This window comes from Aquarana catesbeiana, linkage group LG03 (assembly GCF_042186555.1).
Source record: "Aquarana catesbeiana isolate 2022-GZ linkage group LG03, ASM4218655v1, whole genome shotgun sequence".
In the NCBI taxonomy this organism is placed as follows: Eukaryota; Metazoa; Chordata; class Amphibia; order Anura; family Ranidae; genus Aquarana; species Aquarana catesbeiana.
Window position 1 is genome coordinate 74,521,085 of NC_133326.1, and position 19,678 is coordinate 74,540,762.

Below are 19,678 nucleotides of genomic sequence, written 5' to 3' on the forward strand. Positions count from 1 at the left end.
CTCTGCTTTTTATTGCAGCCATTCCTTCCTCTGTCTGACAGTGGGGTTATTTACGACTCAGATGAAAGTATTCCAAGTGATGATGATGAGGATGATGATGCATTTCTCTCTGATACACAAATACAAGAGCACACAAATTCTAGTTCCTACAGGTAAAAGGGATGAAGAATTCACTTTGTTGTACACATGCATTTGTACTCGGCAACCTGTTTTAAAATCTTATTGTGACGCTTTTTTTGCCTTTAGTAGCAGGAGAGGACAGTAAAGTCAACAGATGGTGTCAGAACTGCAGGGCTTAATGTTTAGAATTGGTTATTAGCAATAGCTAATTGGGAAAAGATGGATATAATTATGCAAAATTTTATGGGCATCTCTTTAGGAGGAACCATGAAGTAGACTTGAAAATAAAAAGTTCATCCAAAACGCTCAGCAGTTAAATAAACTTTTTGAAGGTAGTGTGCAAATTTGGTGTAATTATGGTATGGGAAGTTATAGGGTGCAGAGTTTCTTAACCTGCCCAACTAAATCCATCTAAAGCAGATTCAATTTGCTACTGCCTTACTGGGGTAAGATAACTTGACTATTGGGTCAGGCAGGGGATTTAAGAGATACTGAGTATTATTGAATGTTGGGTAAGAGTTGTCCCTTTTAGGAGAGTCCCGTATGGTCTTGGTGCCCCAGCTGCTAGTAGTCTGCAGCCCTGCTTATTCATGCCAGTGAATGTAAAATATTCCTTACAGTTGCTTCTGCTAGGTAAATAGTTTGGCTTATTTTACACATTTTTCTTTTTACCCTACTGTCTGTTCCCGTTTTCACTTTGTATGCTTTTTTGCCCCCTTGTCTTATATAATGCATCTTGCCGAGAGGTTACAAATGTGACACCAGTAACTTTTAGGAGGGGAAAGAGAATCCAAATGTGGGAGCATTAATAATGGCAGTGGTCTCTAGTAGACTCTTGTAACATTCCGGAAAGTATTTGTCTGTTTTAGCATGTTATCAACCAATGTACATAAAAAAAGTCTACACTCCCCTGTTAAAATGTCAGATTTCTGTGATGTAAAAGAATCAGACCAAGATAAATCATTTCAGAACTTTTTCCACCTTTAATTTGACCTATAAAATGTACATCAAAATTGAAAAACAAACTGATATCTTTTAGAGGAGGAAGTAAAAAAAATATATATAATAATGTGGTTGCATAAGTGTACGCACACTTTTGTAACTAGGGTTGTAGCAGAACTAAGCAATCACATTCAAACTAATGTTAAATAGGAGTTAGTACACACTTAGTGCCTCTGATTAACCTCAAATAAAGTTCAGGCGTTCTAGTAGGTCTTTCCTGACATTTTCTTAGTCACTTCTTACAGCAAAGGCCATGGTAGGCAGAGCACTTCCAAAGCATCAGAGGCATCAGTGCGTCTCCATTCACCGTTTCAGGCCCGATTTCCATCCTGATACGGCCCAAAAGATGCACAGGACTCCTGTGCAGTTAGCACCAGAGATGTGTCAACCATCTCTATAGAGAGCCAGTCAAATCTCCTGCTATGCGAATTGGATGCAGAGAAACCCACATCCAATTTGCAATAGTGTGATCCCAGCCTTCTTGTTAAAAGGTATCAGTTAGAGAAGGGTACAAAAGACTTTCCAAGGCATTAGAGATACCATGGAACACAGTGAAGACTAGGATTGCACCAATACCAGTATCGGTATTGGTGCCGACACCAAGCATTTGCATGAGTATTGGTACCCGTGCAACTGCTCCGATGCCTAATCTGATACCTGTTGTATCGGGCCAGGCATCCTCAGCGTAGCAGAGGGGGTGGGCAGCCTCACAGGTGATTGGGGGGGGGGGTACAAGCACCAAACTCCCTGTATAGCTTTTAATTAAGCATCTGACAGCCGCTTCTCCTTCCCTCCCTCCCACGGCTGTCAGATGCTTTATTGAAAGCTATACAGGGGGATCTGTGCTTGTACCTCCCCCCCACCGCTGCACTGATTGTCCCCCTGTGTCCTTCCCTGGGTCCCCTGTGTGCTCCTCGCTCTGTCAGGCCCCCCACCTGCTCCCCGTATGCTCCTCGTTCTGTCGGATACCCCTCCGGTTCCCCCGTGTGCTCCTCATTCTGTCTGGGTCCTCCTCCGGTCCTCCCTCATCCCGAATCTGTCACAATGGAGAGCGGAGGAAGGAGCCCGTTAATATGTCATGTACCGGCTTCTTCTTTTTTCGAATGCACAGAGTCAGTGATCACTGACTCTGTCCATTCATAACTGAGCATCGTAAACTGTTTTACTCTGCTTCAGTTTATGAATGAACAGGAGCCGCTGACTCCTGTCCATTCATCTTCAGTGCAGCTGGGGCTGCAGAGAAAGGGATGTCCTTAGTCCTTTTCCCTGTCTCGAAGGGGAGATGTCCGGCCACACCTGGAATATGCTGTCCAGTTCTGGGCACCAGTCCTCAGGAAGGATGTGCTAGAACTGGAGAGAGTCCAGAGAAGGGCAACAAAACTAATAAAGGGTCTGGAGGATCTTAGTTATGAGGAAAGGTTATGAGCACTGAACTTGTTCTCTCTGGAGAAGAGACGCTTGAGAGGGGATATGATTTCAATGTACAAATACCGTACTGGTGACCGCACAATAGGGATAAAACTTTTTTGCGTAAGAGAATTTATGATTGTTTGACTCACTGCCGCTGGCAGTAGAGTCCACAGTCTCTGGTAAGATTATTTACCCTCTCCCCTGGGTGGCAGAAACATAATCCTAGGTGACGCCTTTAGCAGATGATGGTCTACTCGTGTCCTTACTGAACAGATTTCAATCTTCAGTTTTCAGCTTATTTGAACTGTTTTATGTGGATGGGTGGTGACTTTCCACCTTTGTCCAGCAGACCCACGTTTGCAGCCTGCTTCTCATTTTGAACTGTCTGAACCTATAGCGACTATTTGCACTTTATATGCATTTAAGTTGGTTAATACTTAGGTTTATGGTTATTTCAGCACACTGCACTTTATTATTGGTGTACGCCGGTACTACCAGTCACACAGTTTACAATTTTATATGCATTCATTTTGCACACTTGTTTGTTGGTTTACACCTACAAAATGGTTCATCTGTAGTGTTGCACTTTTTTATTGTTATTTCTCGCACAATTTTTCAGACTGTAGTGCTAGCAGCTATTACTTCATAGATCGTAGCACAGTAATTTCTTTATTCACAGTATCTGGAACTGCCTCCTCCTAGCCACATACTACTCCCAAGGTTTCTGAGGACTGAAAACCATCTCTTAAAGTTTGACATATGTCTTCCTCTGCTTCAACAGCTCCAAAACTGCCATAGGCCTCCACCTCCCTCTCCTCTTGTGTGTTCTAGGCCGTCCCAAGAATAATGTCTGCATAAAGCGGGCCTTGAGAGGAAAGTCTTCTTCCTCCCGCTGTTTTGCCTCGAGTGCCCTGTCCATAATGCCATGCAGAAAGTATGCTCCAGCAGGAACACAAGGGATTGTGTCACTAATGCATGCATTGTCATGGCTCACCATCTTTGCCGCCTCTTCAAATGGTGACAGTACAGTGCATGCATCCTTTATCAGCAGCCATTGACGTGGGGCCATACTCGCACAGGTATTTATTGACGGCCCTCTGCTGCATGTGCAGCCGCTGTAGCATTGCAAAAGTTGGGTTCCCCCTTAGTGGGCATGTCACAAATCAGGCGATTTATTGGCTGGTGGAATTCCTGCTGAATTTCAGCCAACCGAACACTGGCTGTGTATGACCATCTGAAATGGTTACAGACTCTTCTGGCCTGCTTTAGAAGATCTTGCAAACCTGGGTACCTGTTTAAGAAACACTGCACCGCCAAATTGAGGACATGTGCCAGGCATGGCACATGTTAACTTTCCCTGTCAAAGGGCGGACAGAAGGTTAGTGCCATTATCACACACCACCATGCCTGGCTCAAGCTTCTGTGACGTGAATCACCTCTGGGCCTGGCCCTGCAGAGCTGAAAGAATCTCTGCTCCGGTGTGTTTCTTGTCCACTAGACAGACCAGCTGAAGCACTGCATGGCATCTTTTATGTTTCAAAGTATTTTATTGAGGGTTATAAAGTCTTTACAGCAAACATTTTACATTTATCAATGCATATAAATTATAACATTTTGTAAATTATAGAATATGTTCCAAAACAAAAGTCCCAGCTGGTATTGATAATCACTTCCATACTTGACTGGTTATGAGATGGGTATCAACCCAACATATATCCTCAAATGAGTCCTAATTACTTGATATCTATTGCTCCGCTAGCATATATTCTGTATTCAGTACGAGAGCCCATGTGTACGCTTTAAATAAAAATTTTATTGGAAATGTGTTATGTTTATCACTCAATGTCTATGGGGTTGCACATTAAGCTGACAGGGCAGCTTCGTAAATTTCTGGAATGCATTTCGTAGGTTGGGTGGTTAATTGGTATGTGAAGTGGATAGACTATGTGTTTATGTGGGTGTTTAGATGGCGATTGTAGAAAAGGAGAAGAGGAGGTGGGAGGTGGGTAGGGGAGAGAGTGGGGGGGGAGGAAGGGGGGGTAGGAGGATCGGTCTCTGACTTCCCTCTGTGAATGGTATCTATCCCTGTTATTTTGACTGCAATGTTATTGGGAAATATGTTTAGGTTATATATAGGTTATGGCATTCGGTGTACCCTAACCTTTATGTGTGAGAATTTAGTATATCTTGGTATTCAGGTAAAGTCTGGTAGTGTGTCCAACAGGCCCACTTACGGCTGAATTTTGTCGGCGAGTCTCTTGCGGTAAGTATTAGTTTTTCCATTTCTGCTACTTTTTCTATTCTGACGAACCATTCTTTAAGAGTGGGTATCTTTGTTGAGTTCCAGTGTGCAGGGATGCATTGTTTTGCTGCGTTGATCAAGTGCATCATTAGTGATTTATGATACGTGTTGTGTGGTAGGGGAGAGTGGTGTAGGAGGAATTGGGCTGGGGTGAATTCTGGATTGTAAGTGGTAATTTGCGTGACTATACGGTGGACTTCTGACCAAAAGGTTTGTAACGGGGTACACGTCCACCAGACATGAAGGAGGGTACCTCTATCTTGACAGCACCTCCAGCATGTTTCGGGGATGTCGGCTTTAAATTTGTGTAACAGTGTTGGGGTATGGTACCATCTCGCCTGAATTTTGAACCCATTTTCCTGAATATAGACATTAGTGGAGCCCTTATGTATGTTTAAAAAGATTTGCTCCCAGCTTTCTTCCGAAAGTTGGATGGATAAGTCAGCTTCCCACTTCCTACAGAACTGGCTGTCATTCGCTTTAATGTTAGTGAAGAGGAGGTTGTGTATGCGGGAGATAAGATGGGCTTGTGGTGTTGTTTCGGTACATAATAGTTCATATGGTGTAAGCTGTCTAGAACATTGACCCATTTTATCTAAGGTTTTTAGGTAATGGGCTATCATTATGTATGACCATGGAGGGATGGGCGTTTTTCCGAAGCCGGTTGCGATTTGCATTGCAGTGAGTAGCTTGCCCTGTGTGTAGAATTGATGGGCTCTAATTTGTCCTTGTGGTAGATTGTCAGAGAGGAATTGGTGGTGCATGCCTGGAGGGAAATCTGGGTTCAATTTTATTGGAGTCAGTGGGCTGGGGGTAGAGGAGATAGAGGTCTTCTTGCACGATTGGTGAAAACATCGTAAGGTGGGGCCTATCGTCGGATGTGTTTGAATGTCTGGTGGAATTTGTTTTGGGGAGATCCATGGGAGTGCATTTAGGGATAAGTTCATGAAAGTAGCCTCTAGGGAGACCCAGTCTTTCTGTTGGGTATGGATATTCCAGTCCACTATCCTAGATAGGTGGGTGGCAGTGTGGTAGTGAGAGATATTCGGAAGGCCTATGCCTCCTAGATTTTTCGGCCGGGTAAGCAGGTCGTGACTGATCCTGTGCCTCTGTTTTCCCCACAGGAAGTTAGTGCTTAGCTGTCTGTAAGTTTTAAAGAAGGAGGGAGGGATCTGTATCGGTATTGTCTGTAGGAGGTATAGAATTCTTGGAAGAGCATTCATCTTCAGTATGGCTGCTCTGCCAAACCAAGAAAATGTCGGTTTGTTCCACGTTTTAAGGTCAGAGTTTAGTCTGTTTAAGAGGGGGAGGAAATTTTTGGTATATAGGTCTGATAGTTTAGCTGGAATTTGGATGCCTAGGTATGTTATTGAATCTTGTTTCCATTGAAATGGAAAGTTGTCCTTACACTGATTTACCTGACTGTGGGTTAATGAGATGTTGAGAGCAAAAGATTTAGTAAGGTTGATCTTCAAATTAGAGAGGGTCTGGAAGTGTTTGAATTCAGCTAACAATACTGGCAAAGTAGTTATCGGTTGTGTGAGGAACATTAGGATGTCATCTGCGTATGCAGCGTATTTGTATTCCTTCTCTGGAGATTTAATTCCCTTAATGTCTGGGTTACGTTTAAGTTTGTGGAGGAAGGGTTCGAGTGTAAGTACAAAAAGGATAGGTGACGGGGGGCATCCCTGTCTCGTTCCGTTGCGGATTGGGAAGGCGTCTGACAGAGTACCATTGACCCTCACTTTCGCAGAGGGACTGCTATATAATGGCAGAATGAGTCCGATTATACGGGGTCCGAGTTGCATGGCATCTTTTAGCCTGACTCGTTGAATGGCCCCTTGAACGCTTAGGGGTACTGGTGGTTCATTGGACAATTCAGCAGAGGATGGCATGGGGGAGGGGGTGGAGCTGACAATTCTCGCATCATCACCACCAGCTGTATGGAGACATGGTGGCAAAACAAGCTCCAGCACTGAGCCCTGTCCTGCATCCTTCCTAGTTGCAAGCAGAGTTTACCCAGTGTGCCGTGAACAAAAAAATATCGTCCTTGACCATGCTTGCTGGACCACAAGTCAGCAGTAAGGTAGCCCTTGTGGCTGACTACCTTGCCCAACAATGCCAAAACATTGCCTTCCATGTGATGGGACAGAGCTCTAATGGCCTTACGTGAAAAAAAATAGCGACTGGGAACCCTTCCATTGTGGTACAGCACATTCTGCAAACTCACAGAAGGGGGTAGAATCCACCAGACGGAAAGGGAGGAGTTGTAAAACCAGCAATTTGGAAAAACTGGAATTTAGACGCTGGGTATGTGGGTTGCAGGAAGTGTGTTTTTTCTTGCGTTGCAGCAGCTGGGGCAGAGACATTTTCCTGCTATACTCTACAACTGGTGGTGTGCTGCTGGCAGACGTGTTGCAAGGACCTGTGACACCCTTTGCTATACCATCATCCCTTTCAGTGGAGGCTGCTGAAAGGTCTTGAGTTATAGCTGGGTTAGACATGAGAGATGAGGAGGAGAAGAATGTGTCCCTTGTGTGTGGCTTTCAGGTGCTCTTGCCAAGGGGCTGAGTGGTGGGAGGTTAAATGCCTTGTCACGCATGTGGTACCCAAATGGCTGGTGTTTTTGCCACGCTTGATCTGCTTCCCGCAGAGATTGCAAATTGAAACCGTGCGATCAGCTGCACGTGTGCTAAAAAAGGCCCACACAGCTGAGCTATGGGAAGTGGTCCCGGAGATGACCGCTCCACAATCTGATGGCATAGTGTGGCTGCTCTATACTCTTCCATGATGGCTGCCTTTGGGGTTGTGCCTCACCCTTACTTTCCTCATTTGCTCTATCTGGCACCAAAGTCACGTCAGTGACTTCATCAGCATCCTCTCCATCCTCATCATCACTAGAGTCAACTTGGCAATACACTGCAGCTGGAGGAACATGACTGCCAATTTGTTTATCAGTGTTCTCCTCTCTCTGTAGGCTCATGCTCCTAACTTCCTCAACTTCAGAACTAACATCAGAATCAAATAATGTCTGGACATCCTTAAGAAGCATGTGGCTAACGCTGTGTTCAAATAATTCAGCTGACTTCTCCATGCATGATGCTGGGGCTATAGCAGGAGTAGCTGTGGACAAAGAGGCAGAATAAGCCACTCTAGCAGCTGCGGTGGACTGTGCACTAGTGCCAGCTTGAATCCTAGAGGATAAGGATCGTTTAGCAAGCCAGCCCACCACCTCTTCTACATGCTGTGGCTGGATAAGCACAGGCAACATCACTGAACGGAGACAAAGGGGCCCTGCCTGAGGATGGACCACGTCCACCGTTGCATGTGGACACAGACGCTGCTGGCCCCCTCATAGTGGCATGGGAACATCTGCCTCTCCTTGTTGGCCTCCCAGACATGATGGGGGGAGGCTTATTACTCAAATTTTATAGATACTGGGAAATGTGTAATTGGATGTACTTTATTCAAAGAAAAGTGGTGTTTGGTGCGCTTTAAATTGAGGACTGACGCTGACAGAAATGTAAAAAATAAAAAAGGGTGAACACCAGCGTCGCAGTCAGAATAGCTGTGGCTGACAATTTTTAAAAAGGGGGGGGGCAAGCAGGGGACCAAAGAAAAAACAGCAACCAAAAAAGGGGGGTATACAGCACTAAATGTTGTGCAATGCTGTGTTAAACACTGCCCTACACTGACACACTATTCTCACACACAATACTAACACTCTACACTCAAAGTCACAATAAGTGAACACACTAACTGCTAGTTTAAAACTGCTCTATTTTTCTCCACTCTAACACTACAAGACCTGGTTATGGGATGTTACCTTTTAACATGTGGGGTGGGACTATGAGCACTGAGCCATTATTGGAGAAAGCAATCATCAATTTGTCCAATCAGGGCTCTGACACTGTTAATTAGCGAAGCCTTGCACCTGACCAGCAAGGCTTCATCCAATCAGGGCCCTGTAGTGCACTGAGAAGCGCACAGTGCATTGTGGGGTGCTCGGCAAGCTAACATCCTGCCGAACTACCCGCGGATTCGGATGTTTTCCGAACAGGCTGAACATTTGCTCGGCGCGACCTGTTCGCCCATCTCTAATGGTTAATAGAGTTGACTGCCTGTATAATGAGGAGTTGATAAAAACTTAAAATATAGAAATTGTATGTTTTGTAATTGTTATATTAAGAAAAAAAAGCCACATTGTGTACATAAGCCCTAAAGACTGTTGCCAATTTACACTGACAGTGTTTACCTGTGCTTCACATGCATTTTTAACCACTTGCCTACTGGCCACTTAAACCCCCCTCCTGACCAGACCAATTTTTAGCTTTCAGTGTTCTCACACTTTGAATGACAATTACTCAGTCATGTAATACTGTACCCAAATGCATTTTTTGTCCTTTTTTTTCACACAAATAGAGCTTTCTTTTGGTGGTATTTGATCACCTCTGGGTTTTTTATTTTTTGCGCTATAAATGAAAAAAAACAAAAATTTTGAAAAAAAAACGAATTTTTCTTAGTTTCTGTGATAAAATTGTGCAAATTATTAATTTATCTTCATAAATTTTGGCCACAATTTATACTGCTACATATCTTTGGTAAAAATAACCCAAATTAGTGAATATTATTTGGTCTTTGTGAAAGTTATAGAGTCTACAAGCTGTGGTGCAAATCATAAAAAATTGATCACACCTGAAGTACTTGTGGCCTATCTCATTTCTTGCGAACCTAACAAGCCAAGAAAGTACAAATACCCCCCAAATTACCCCTTTTGTGAAAGTAGACATTCCAAGGTATTTAGTAAGAGGCATGGTGAGGTTTTTTATGTAATTTTTTTTCCCACAATTCTTTGCAAAATTAAGATTTTTTTTCCACAAAATTGTCATTGTAATAGGTTATTTTTCTCACATGGCATGTGTATACCACAAATGACTCCCCAAAATACATTCTGCTACTCCTCCTGAGTATTACGATACCACGTGTCTGACTTTTTCACAGCCTAGCCACACAGAGAGGCCCAACATGCAGGGAGCGCCATTACGTGTTCTAGGAGCATAAATTACACATCTAATTTGTTGACTACCTATTACACTTTTGAAGGCCCTGGAGCACCAGGACAATAACACGTGACACTGATGTTGCACAAATGACAGGTGGCATTGATGGCGCGTGACACTGATGTGGCGCTGATGACAGATGGCACTAATTCGTGGCACTGATGACACGTGACACTGATGTGGCACTGATGACAAATGGCACTAATACGTGGCACTGACACGTGACACTGATGTGGCACTGATGACAGATGGCACTAATACGTGGCACTGATGACGTGACACTGATGTGGCACTGATGACACGTGACACTGATAGATGGCACGTGGCACTGATGACAGATGGCACTTATACCTGGCACTGATGACACGTGACACTGATAACAGATGGCTGACAGGTGGCACTGGGGGCAGGTGGCACTGGGGACAGATGGCACCGACAGGTGGCACTGGAGACAGATGGCACTGATAAGTGGCACTGGGGACAGGTGGCACTGGGGACAGTTGGCACTGATAGGTGACACTGGGGACAGGTGGCACTGGGGACAGTTGGCACTGATAGGTACTGTGGGCATGTGTGTTTGTGTGTGTGTGCACTGTGTTTGTGTTCACACACTCACGCTGCAGCCGGAGTTCGCTCTCCCTCCTCACACGCGGTCTCTGTGTGAGGAGGGAGAGCCGGCGATGAGAGATGATCTCATCTTTCATTGGACACTCAGATCGAGTGCTAAATGGCCGCTGTGATTGGCCATTTAGCACGATCTGTGATTGGCTGTGTCCAAGGGACATGGGCAACACAGATTTCCCCCGGGGCGCGCCCGCGGCAGCGCGCAGGGAGGATGTAAACAGGAGGACGTCCAGGGACGCCCTCCCGGCAATTGAGCGCCGTGCTATAGACGTCTTTCGTCTATAGCGCAGGCGTGAGGTGGTTACACAAGAATTCAAATGCAGGTCAGCCAATTCCCTATTGGCTTTGTTGTGTTTCTTCGGATGCAGCATTTCCTATTGAGGTGCATTTGAAATTCAGGCAAAACAGGTCAAACACATCCTATTCTTGTCTAAAGCTACTTTTTCTATTTAAACGCATCTGTTTCAGCAGCACTCGATTGGCAACAGCTGCATTTGGCATGAGCACACTAATAGTTCTAAAGTACTTCCTTAATGAGATGTGGAGATTTGTGTGTTACTTGTAGTATGACACATTTAAAGCATTATGATTATGCATTTCATATAAATATATTCTGTTTTTTTTCCCAGCTGGACCCTCATACGACTAGCAATGGTGAAGCTTGCGGTTCATAATCTTAAGAATTTCTTTCCAATTGCTGGGCTGGAATTAACAGGTTGGTCTTTCTCTTTCCTATTTGCTTAAACCTTTAATTGCATAGTTGGCAAACTTTTCAGAGCTTGGGCTTTGATAACATGAGGGAGATTTGAGGCCTTCTTTTCTTGAGATTCTGTTTCACGTTGACATGATTGCATCGTTTAATATTCACACATTTGTCAGCTGCACATTCTTACTGCAAATCAACCATTCTACCACATCCCAAACGTGGATTCGGATGGATTCAGATCCAGTGACTGGCCTACAATTTGTATGCCTTAGAAGAAATCAAGATACACCAAGATCAAATCAAGGCTACATTTTTAGAGGTTTCAAATATCCAGTTTTAGTGAGCTAGTGCTAGCTTTAATTTTAGCTTTGTGGTGTTGGCTGGCAGAAGTAGTCTTTTGATGTTGTAGTGCATCTATCTCAGGGTTCAACATTTATTCTGAGATGTTTCTTATCTTAGCTAATCACAGTTATAAAAAGGGGTTATCTAAGTTGTCATAGCTGTCAATTTCAACCAGTTTTTTTCCCTGACCTCTTTTTTTTTGCCTCAAAACTGCTGCTCTCTGGATGTTTTTTGCACCAATCTGAGTGAATTCTACATTCTGTTTTGTGTGAATATCCCAGGAAATCACCATTTACAGAAATATTCATACCAGCCTATTTGGTACCAATCATCATGCCACGGTTTAAAATCACTGAGATCCTATATATTTTTTTTCATCCTAGTATTTGATGTGAAAAGATGTTCCTAATTAATTGCTTGGTGTGTGTCTATAGATAGAGACAGACAGATTAATTTTATTTGCTTCAGATTTACCTATCTTAATCATATAGAACAGAAGACTTCAAGACTTGTAATCATATAGCATGGATTTATATACTGCTACTGTCAGGTAATTAGACACCGGCAAAAGCATTGCTGGGAATAAATGTGAAAAAAAGTTGCACTACTAATGATAACTAAACAGCGAAAAACAATAATTTAGCAGCCAGCATCAAAGTGTAGTGAACTGTATAACAAATAAAGAATTGCTGGGAATGCCCCCAATGCACTTTCGTATAAGCACTTTCTATGAAACCCCAATTTTTTTAATAGTGTCTTATAGTGACAACGTGTGGGGTGGAACTATGAGCACTGAGCCATTATTAGAGAAAGCAATCATCACTTTGTCCAATCAGAGCTCTGACAGTGTTAATTAGCGAAGCCTTGCACCCGTTGATCAGTGGCGTCGTGAGGGGGGGCTAAGGGGGGCTGGAGCCCCGAGTGGCTCCCCAAAAAGCCCCGGGTCTCGGACATTCACTAATCTATTAGCCCTGAGCAGGGACCGATCTGACTCGGAGCGCGGCCGAGTGACATAGCAGGTCCCACCTTCTGGCCCCTGTAGCACCTATGATGGACGTCCCACTGGTCCAATGCTGGGACCGCGGGATGTGTGATGTCCATCATATGCGCTGCAGGCTCCAGAAGGCGGGAATTGCAATGCGGCCACGTCACTATGAGAAAATCCCCGCTCGGGCGAGCGGCTCTCCTGTCTCTGGCTGTCTACTGGGATGGGCACGCCGGTGCCGCACACTACGGCTGAGCTGCAGGAGGAGCCGGAGGTCACGGTCACCTGAAGTCTGATGTCACGACTAATGGTCAGGTAGGTCAGTGCGTGTCAGGTAGGTCAGTGTGGGCCTGGGTCAGTGTGTGTCTCAGGTAGATCAGTGTAATGATCATTGTGTGTCAGGTAGGTCAGTGTGGGTCAGTTTAATGATTAGTGTGGGCCAGTTTAATGATTAGTGTGGGTCAGGTAGGTCAGTGTAATGGTCAGTGTAATGAATCAGTGTGGGTCAGGTAGGTCAGTGTAATGATCAGTGTGGGTCAGGTTGGTCAGTGTAATGGTCAGTGTAGGTCAGTGTAACGATCAGTGTACAGTGCCTTGCAAAAGTATTCACTCCCTTGGCTTTTTACATATTATTTTACATTACAGCCTTTAGTTCAATGTTTTTTTAATCTGAATTATATGTGATGGATCAGAACACAATAGTCTAAGTTGGTGAAGTAAAATTAGAAAAATACATACATAAAACTCTTTTTTCAAAAATAAAAAACTGATAATTGGCATGTGCGTATGTTTGTTATGAAGCTCATAAAAAGCTCTGGTGCAACCAATTACCTTCAGAAGTCACATAATTAGTGAAATGATGTCCACCTGTGTGCAATCTAAGTGTCACATGATCTGTCATTACATATACATACCTTTTTGAAAGGCCCCAGAGGCTGCAACACTTAAGCAAGAGGCACCACTAACCAAACACTGCCATGAAGACCAAGGAACTCTCCAAACATGTAAGAGACAATGTTGTTGAGAAGTACGAGTCAGGGTTAGGTTATAAACAAATATCCAAATCTTTGATGATCCCTAGGAGCGCCATCAAACCTACCATAACCAAATGGAAAGAACATGGCACAACAGCAAACCTGCCAAGAGACGGCCATACACCAAAACTCACTGACCAGGAAAGGAGGGCATTAATCAGAGGCAGCACAGAGACCTACGATAACCCTGGAGGAGCTGCAGAGCAGAGATTGGAGTATCTGTAAATAGGACGACAATAAGCCGTACACTTCATAGAGTTGGGCTTTATGGCAGAGTGGCCAGAAGAAAGCCATTATTTTGAGCAAAAAACAAAATGGCACGTTTTGAGTTTGCGAAAAGGCATGTGGGAGACTTCCAGAATGTATGGAGGAAGGTGCTCTGGTCTGATGAGACTAAAATTGAACTTTTTGACCATCAAAGAAAATGCTATGTCTGGCGCAAACCCAACACATCACATCACCCAAAGAACACCATCAGCGGTCGGGCCTGGGAAACTGGTCAAAGTTAAGGGAAAGATGAATGGTGCTAAATACAGGCGAATTCTTGTTCAAAACCTGTACCACTCTGCCCCTGCCCTTGATATATTTAGTAAGGAAGGTATTGGCCTACTACTACCGTGGATACTACCTGTTCCCATGGAAAGGGGACCCTTTCATTCCATCCAGGCATTCTTTTCTAAATTAAAAGTGGGTCTGTCCTTTCATCGCAAGCCTTGGCCCCCAAAATCCTCAAAGTCTAGCCAGAAGCCCACTTCATCTTCTGATCTTTTCTCCGATCAAGGGAATTTATCGCATAAGTGGGCTTCCAAGATGCCTATCTTAACAATTCCATCTTTGCCTCACACCAACGCTTTCCATGCTTTACTGTCTGAGATTTCAAGAGTCCTTACAAAAGTATTGGCTCTGCTCCTGGCTCTAAGATCTCAGGGCATTGACGCCATGGGTTCCCTTGATGGACCTGGAAGTTTCCTCAGCCACAATGCTGGTTTCCAGCATTGAAAGGAAAGTCCAGTTCTTTTAAACTTTCAGATAGTGATTAATTTCAAGAAGTCTGCCTACCATCCTTCTCATCTCCCGGAGTATTTGGGACTGATTTTGGGCAGGAAAAAAATTTCCTTTCTCAGGAAAAGATTCCTTCTATGAGGTCCAGTTGCCTGACTCTCAGGTCAACCAGACTTCCCACAACTCTCTTCTAAGTGAAGGTTATGGGTCTCATGGCAGCCTCCCTCAAGATGGTCCCCTTTGCTCTTTTCCACTTAAGACCCTTGCTAATCAACATTCTAATGATGTGAGGCAAGCAGATTCTTTCTTTGGATTGCCCACTACTGCTGTGCAGCTAGGTAAAAGTCTCCCTAATATGGTAGACTTGCAACTCCACCCTAGAATCTAGGAAATTGTTCCTTTCCTGTCCATGGAAGGTAGACGCAGTTCTGTTAGGCAGGGACGGGAGGTGTTTCCAGTCGACTGTCCAGGCAACCTGGTCTCCACAGGATTCGATGCTCCACAGCAACATCTTGGAGCTACGAGCCATATGATTTTCCTACGCTGGACCCCTCGAATACATGGTCATCCAGTCAGGGTGCAGTCAGACAAACCCATGTCTGTGGCCTATATAAACCACCAAGAGAATACCAGAAGTTGGGCAGACCTGAAGGAAGGGAGTCTGGTTCTCTCCTGGGCCGAGAACCACATTCCAATCTCTACCTACATAACTGTAGTGAAAAATTGGCAAGCGGACTTCTTAAATCACCAATGCCTGGGCTCAGGCACTCGAGTGGGCTCTCCATCCAAAGATCTTCCTGATTCTCTGTCAGAAATGGAGAACACCAGATGTGTGTGTGTGTTTAGACTGGTATATGAATTCCCTACAGCAAGCATTTTTCCTGAACTACTCCACAAGATAGAGGAAGAACAGATTCAGGTGATCCTCATCACCCCAAATTGGCCCAGAAGAACTTGGTACCCAAACATTTACAGATTCCAAGCAGATGGCCCTTGGCCCCTTCCAAACAGCTCGGACTTCCTGTCTCAAGGCTTTCTGTTCCATTTTCTCAGTTGCTGGCTTTTAACAACATTGCCTTTTAAAAGCCAGGTCTTAAACAATAGGGGTATTTTTGATTTCATCATATCCACCTTACTCAAGATGAGAAAATCTACCTCTCGTTGGATCTGCCATCACAGCTGGAGGCATACTGTAGATGGTTGAAAACCAAGCTTCTCATTTTCAGATATATTGAAATATTCTTTTGCTCATATCCTACCCTTCTTCCAGTCTGGCCTGTACCAGCATCTGATTCTTAGTAATATAAAAGGGGCAGACCTTATTCATTCTATTCCAGAAAACTTTGGTTTCAGACCTGTCAAGACCCCTTTGTACAAGGAGTTGCCCATGTCAATCTCCCATTCCGACCTAGTGGGGGAATGTCACAAGAAGGGACATTCTGCTTCCTCTTCCTGCATTGCTATGTTGCTCAAGCAGCTTTTATTTCCAGAGCTTATGCTCTTAAGGAAATTATTCCTTCCTACCGTATTGGGGCCCATTCCACCAAATCTGCATTCCTCCTTGGGCTTTTTAGTTTCAAGCATCCATTTCAAAAGTTTGCAAGACTGCCACATGGTTCTCTGTTCATACTTTCCAAAAGTTTTATCTGAGTGGATCTGCGGGCCCCTACTGATGCAAATTTCAAGCGCAAGGTGCCTTTAGCTGTCTTCTGAATGTTTCATGCCTGACAATTGTTTTCAGTGGGCCGGTTTGCTGCTGTTATGTTGTTGCCTACCCCACAGTTTATATCTTAGGGACATCCCATGGTCTATGATTACAAGTCCTGTGTCCTGTACTGTGCCATTCAGAAAATGGGAATTTTGACTTGCCTGTACATTTTGTATCTTGGAGTACAGTACAGGACACTGGTCCTTCCCCTCTGTCTATCCATATAGATTTCTAGAAAATTGTAGTGATATGAGGGTGCACTTTGGGCTTACCAGCAAAGTTTTTGCCAGTGACCAATCACCTGAAGGTAGCAACATGTAACCCCATGGACTATGACTACAAGTCCTGTACTGTATGCCAAGATGTGGAATTTACAGGTAAGTAAAAATTCCCATTTTTTCCTATTGTTTGTATCTTGCCAATATTCAGAATTCTGAAAAATGAAGATGTCTTGTAAACATTATAAATTCTTTTTTTTAAATTTAGAGCTACCTGTTAAGTCCCCGCTTGGTATTGCTGTTGTCAAAAACCTAGAAAAGTGGGAGCAGATTCTGCATGAGAGAATGGACCAGTTTGGGGGCCCACCTCCTAATTATATAAACACTCTTCCAAATGAGCTGGCTGTTGGTGCGGGACCTGCTATTCTTCGACATAAAGCAATGTTGGATCCTGAAAATACACCATTCAAGTGAGTAGAAGTGGTCATCAATGCTAGATGTGGAACATGTAAGGGCTGAAAGATTTATGAAAATAGTACAGAATATCAGCTTTAAAATAATACAGCAGCTAAGTAATACATGTAGCGGTTTTCAGCCTGGTTAACAGATTTACCAATGTTATATTTGTTTTTATATGTTCTTAAAAGTAATAAGCTTTTAACAAATTCTATGCTTTTTTTAATGTTAATGAAATAGGGTAAGAAAATTGACACTTGCAGATCTATATAGATTTTCTAATGAGAGCGAGAGCACAGCACAAGGTTTTTGTTTTTTTTGTTTTTTGTGTTTTGTGTTTTGTCTTTTGTGAATGCCTGTATGGAGCTATGCAGCGCCAGAAGTGAGGAGGAGGGAGGGATTATTCTGCTGCATGTGTATAATTTGCGTTTAAAGAGGAGTTCCGCCCACCCCTGCAAAAATTAAAAGCCAGCAGCTACACATACTACAGCTGCTGACTTTTAATAGGACACTTACCTGTCCTGGAGTCCAGCGATGTCAGCACTGCAGCTAATGTTTCCATCAGCTGTCGGGTGCTGCCGCCGCCATTGCGGTTAAGGGAACCCGGCAGTGTAGCATTACGGCTTCATGCTGGGTCCCTACTGAGCATGTGCGAGGCACCGCTGCGCTCTCCTACTGGCCTGGCGGCGGGGTAAGGAGAGTGCCGAGCTGTGACGTAATGTGCAGTGGCCTGGACTCCTGGCAGTAGGGACAGGTTACCTGTCACAGAGGTATTCACTCCCCCCTCCTTCAGAAAGGTGCCAAATGTGGTACTGGAGGGGGGGGGGGGAACAAATGAGTGGAACTCCGCTTTAAGCTTTGTAAACAGTTAGTTTTTTTTTTTTACTAAGGCTGTTAAGGTTAGCCTGGTAAACACTTACTAATTACTTCTATGTAATTCATATATAGCAGCCTAAAAATATTAAAGTGTTTGTAAAGGCATACATTTTTTTAAAATAACAAACATGTTATTACATGCTCTGTGTAATTGTACAGAGCAGCCCCCGAACCTCCCACACCGGCGCCCTTGGATCCTCCTTTTCTCAGTGCACCCAATAGGAAGCTACTTCCTATGGTGGTGCTCCTGCAGGCTCGATCCTCTGTTGACACACAGCGCGGCTTGTGCCCGCCCCCTGCTCCCTCCTCACAGCATTTGATTGCCATTGGCTCTTGCTGCTGTCTCTGAGCTTATGGGAGTTGAGAAAGAGAACCAGCACTGCTGCAGACAGGCACAGCACTGGATAGATACAGGACTCGGGTAAATATTTAAGGTGGGGGGGGGGGGGGGGACAACAAGGTTTTTTTTTACCTTTATGCAGGTAATGCATTGTGGTAAAAAACCTTCTGGCTTTAGAACCACTTTAGGAATACGGATTTCTTTCTCATCCATTGAGGGACAGGTCTTAAACCTTCTGTCAATACTGTTTCCTACCCGAGCAAAGGACACAACAACAAACAAAAAAAAAACTGTTCTTGCACAATCACCCTGCCCACAACATCATGCTTCAGTTTTTTGCTAGTATCCTCAGGAGAGTTGATGTATTATCTAAAGCTCTGATGTTTTCTGCAGTCATGAACTACTGCTGGTAGATTCAGATCATATATCCTGGAAGACTTCCCATTTACTTTGCCCAATTAGCGCATTTTCCCAATTCATTATCTATACAGGTGTTTTTTTCAACAGTTGGCTTCCCGTTCACACAGGACTTCACTGTTTAGGTTATACCAGTATGTCTGGGGATTCCTTATGGCGTTATCGGCCAGAGCAGAGGCAGTTATCCTGTCCTGTGTGTCTGCAACTAACTGTTGTGTGTACCTAGCTGGGTTGAGGTTCGCTGATGCCCATTTTGTGTGTGATTGTTACAATTCTCCTTTTATTCAGGAATAGTTTTTTACTTTGTGCCTGTTGCAATTTGGCCACATAATAACCACAATGAACATAATAAAGACAATATTCAAAAACACTGTGCATTGCCTTGTAAAATGTAAATGTTCATATTAAACATCTTCATGCTAATATACTTTTGGAATCTGTGATACAGATCCAAAGATTATTCTGCATTTCCTTTGAAGCGTCTTTGGCATTACCTGGTCAAACAAGAAATTCTGCAGGAATCCCTTATAAAATATATCTTTACAAAGAAGAGAAAGCAGAGTGAGGTAAACACTGGAAAAGAAACTTGTCTTTACACTGCACATTCATCTTTATTTTTGTGTGCTTTTGTTTTGCTTTCAGTGCCTGTTTGGAATACTAGCAATTACTAGAGCAATATATTATATTGTGTGTTTATTTTTGACAAAAAGAACAGGATAAAGTGACTATACTGCTCTCAGTAAAAGGGTTGTTAGTGCCTCAAGCTTTTTTACAGCTAGCGCTTATGTACCTGGTAACATCAATTCAGCATAACACACATTTACTGTGTTGTGAAATAAACTCAGATTTTTTATTAAAAGAACCTTCACTAACCTTCAGACAAAAAGAGAATTCCTAACAGCCGGTGTTTTTTTGAGAAACATTGTCAGCTGTACTAAATTCTGAAAATCCATTTTTATATCCCTCAATCAGGGATTCATGTAATTCAGTAGAGTTTATTGCAGGATCCTAACATATGTTGCTGGGCACAACCAAGCTTTGTATCCCATGATTCTGTGCAGGTACCCCTCTTTTGT

General features: G+C 43.7%; 1 protein-coding gene across 9 annotated transcripts in view; it reads left to right on the forward strand.

The window, feature by feature from the left end:
- The window catches only part of DMXL2 (Dmx like 2), a 304,172-nt gene that overhangs the window by 232,122 nt on the left and 52,372 nt on the right, over positions 1-19,678 (forward strand). For all 9 annotated transcript variants that reach the window (XM_073618681.1, XM_073618685.1, XM_073618686.1 and 6 more), the window contains 4 exons: positions 19-152; positions 11,148-11,233; positions 16,782-16,983; positions 19,051-19,168. In XM_073618681.1, the coding sequence (XP_073474782.1) occupies positions 19-152; positions 11,148-11,233; positions 16,782-16,983; positions 19,051-19,168 (540 nt within the window). The remainder of the gene's footprint in view (positions 1-18; positions 153-11,147; positions 11,234-16,781; positions 16,984-19,050; positions 19,169-19,678) is intronic.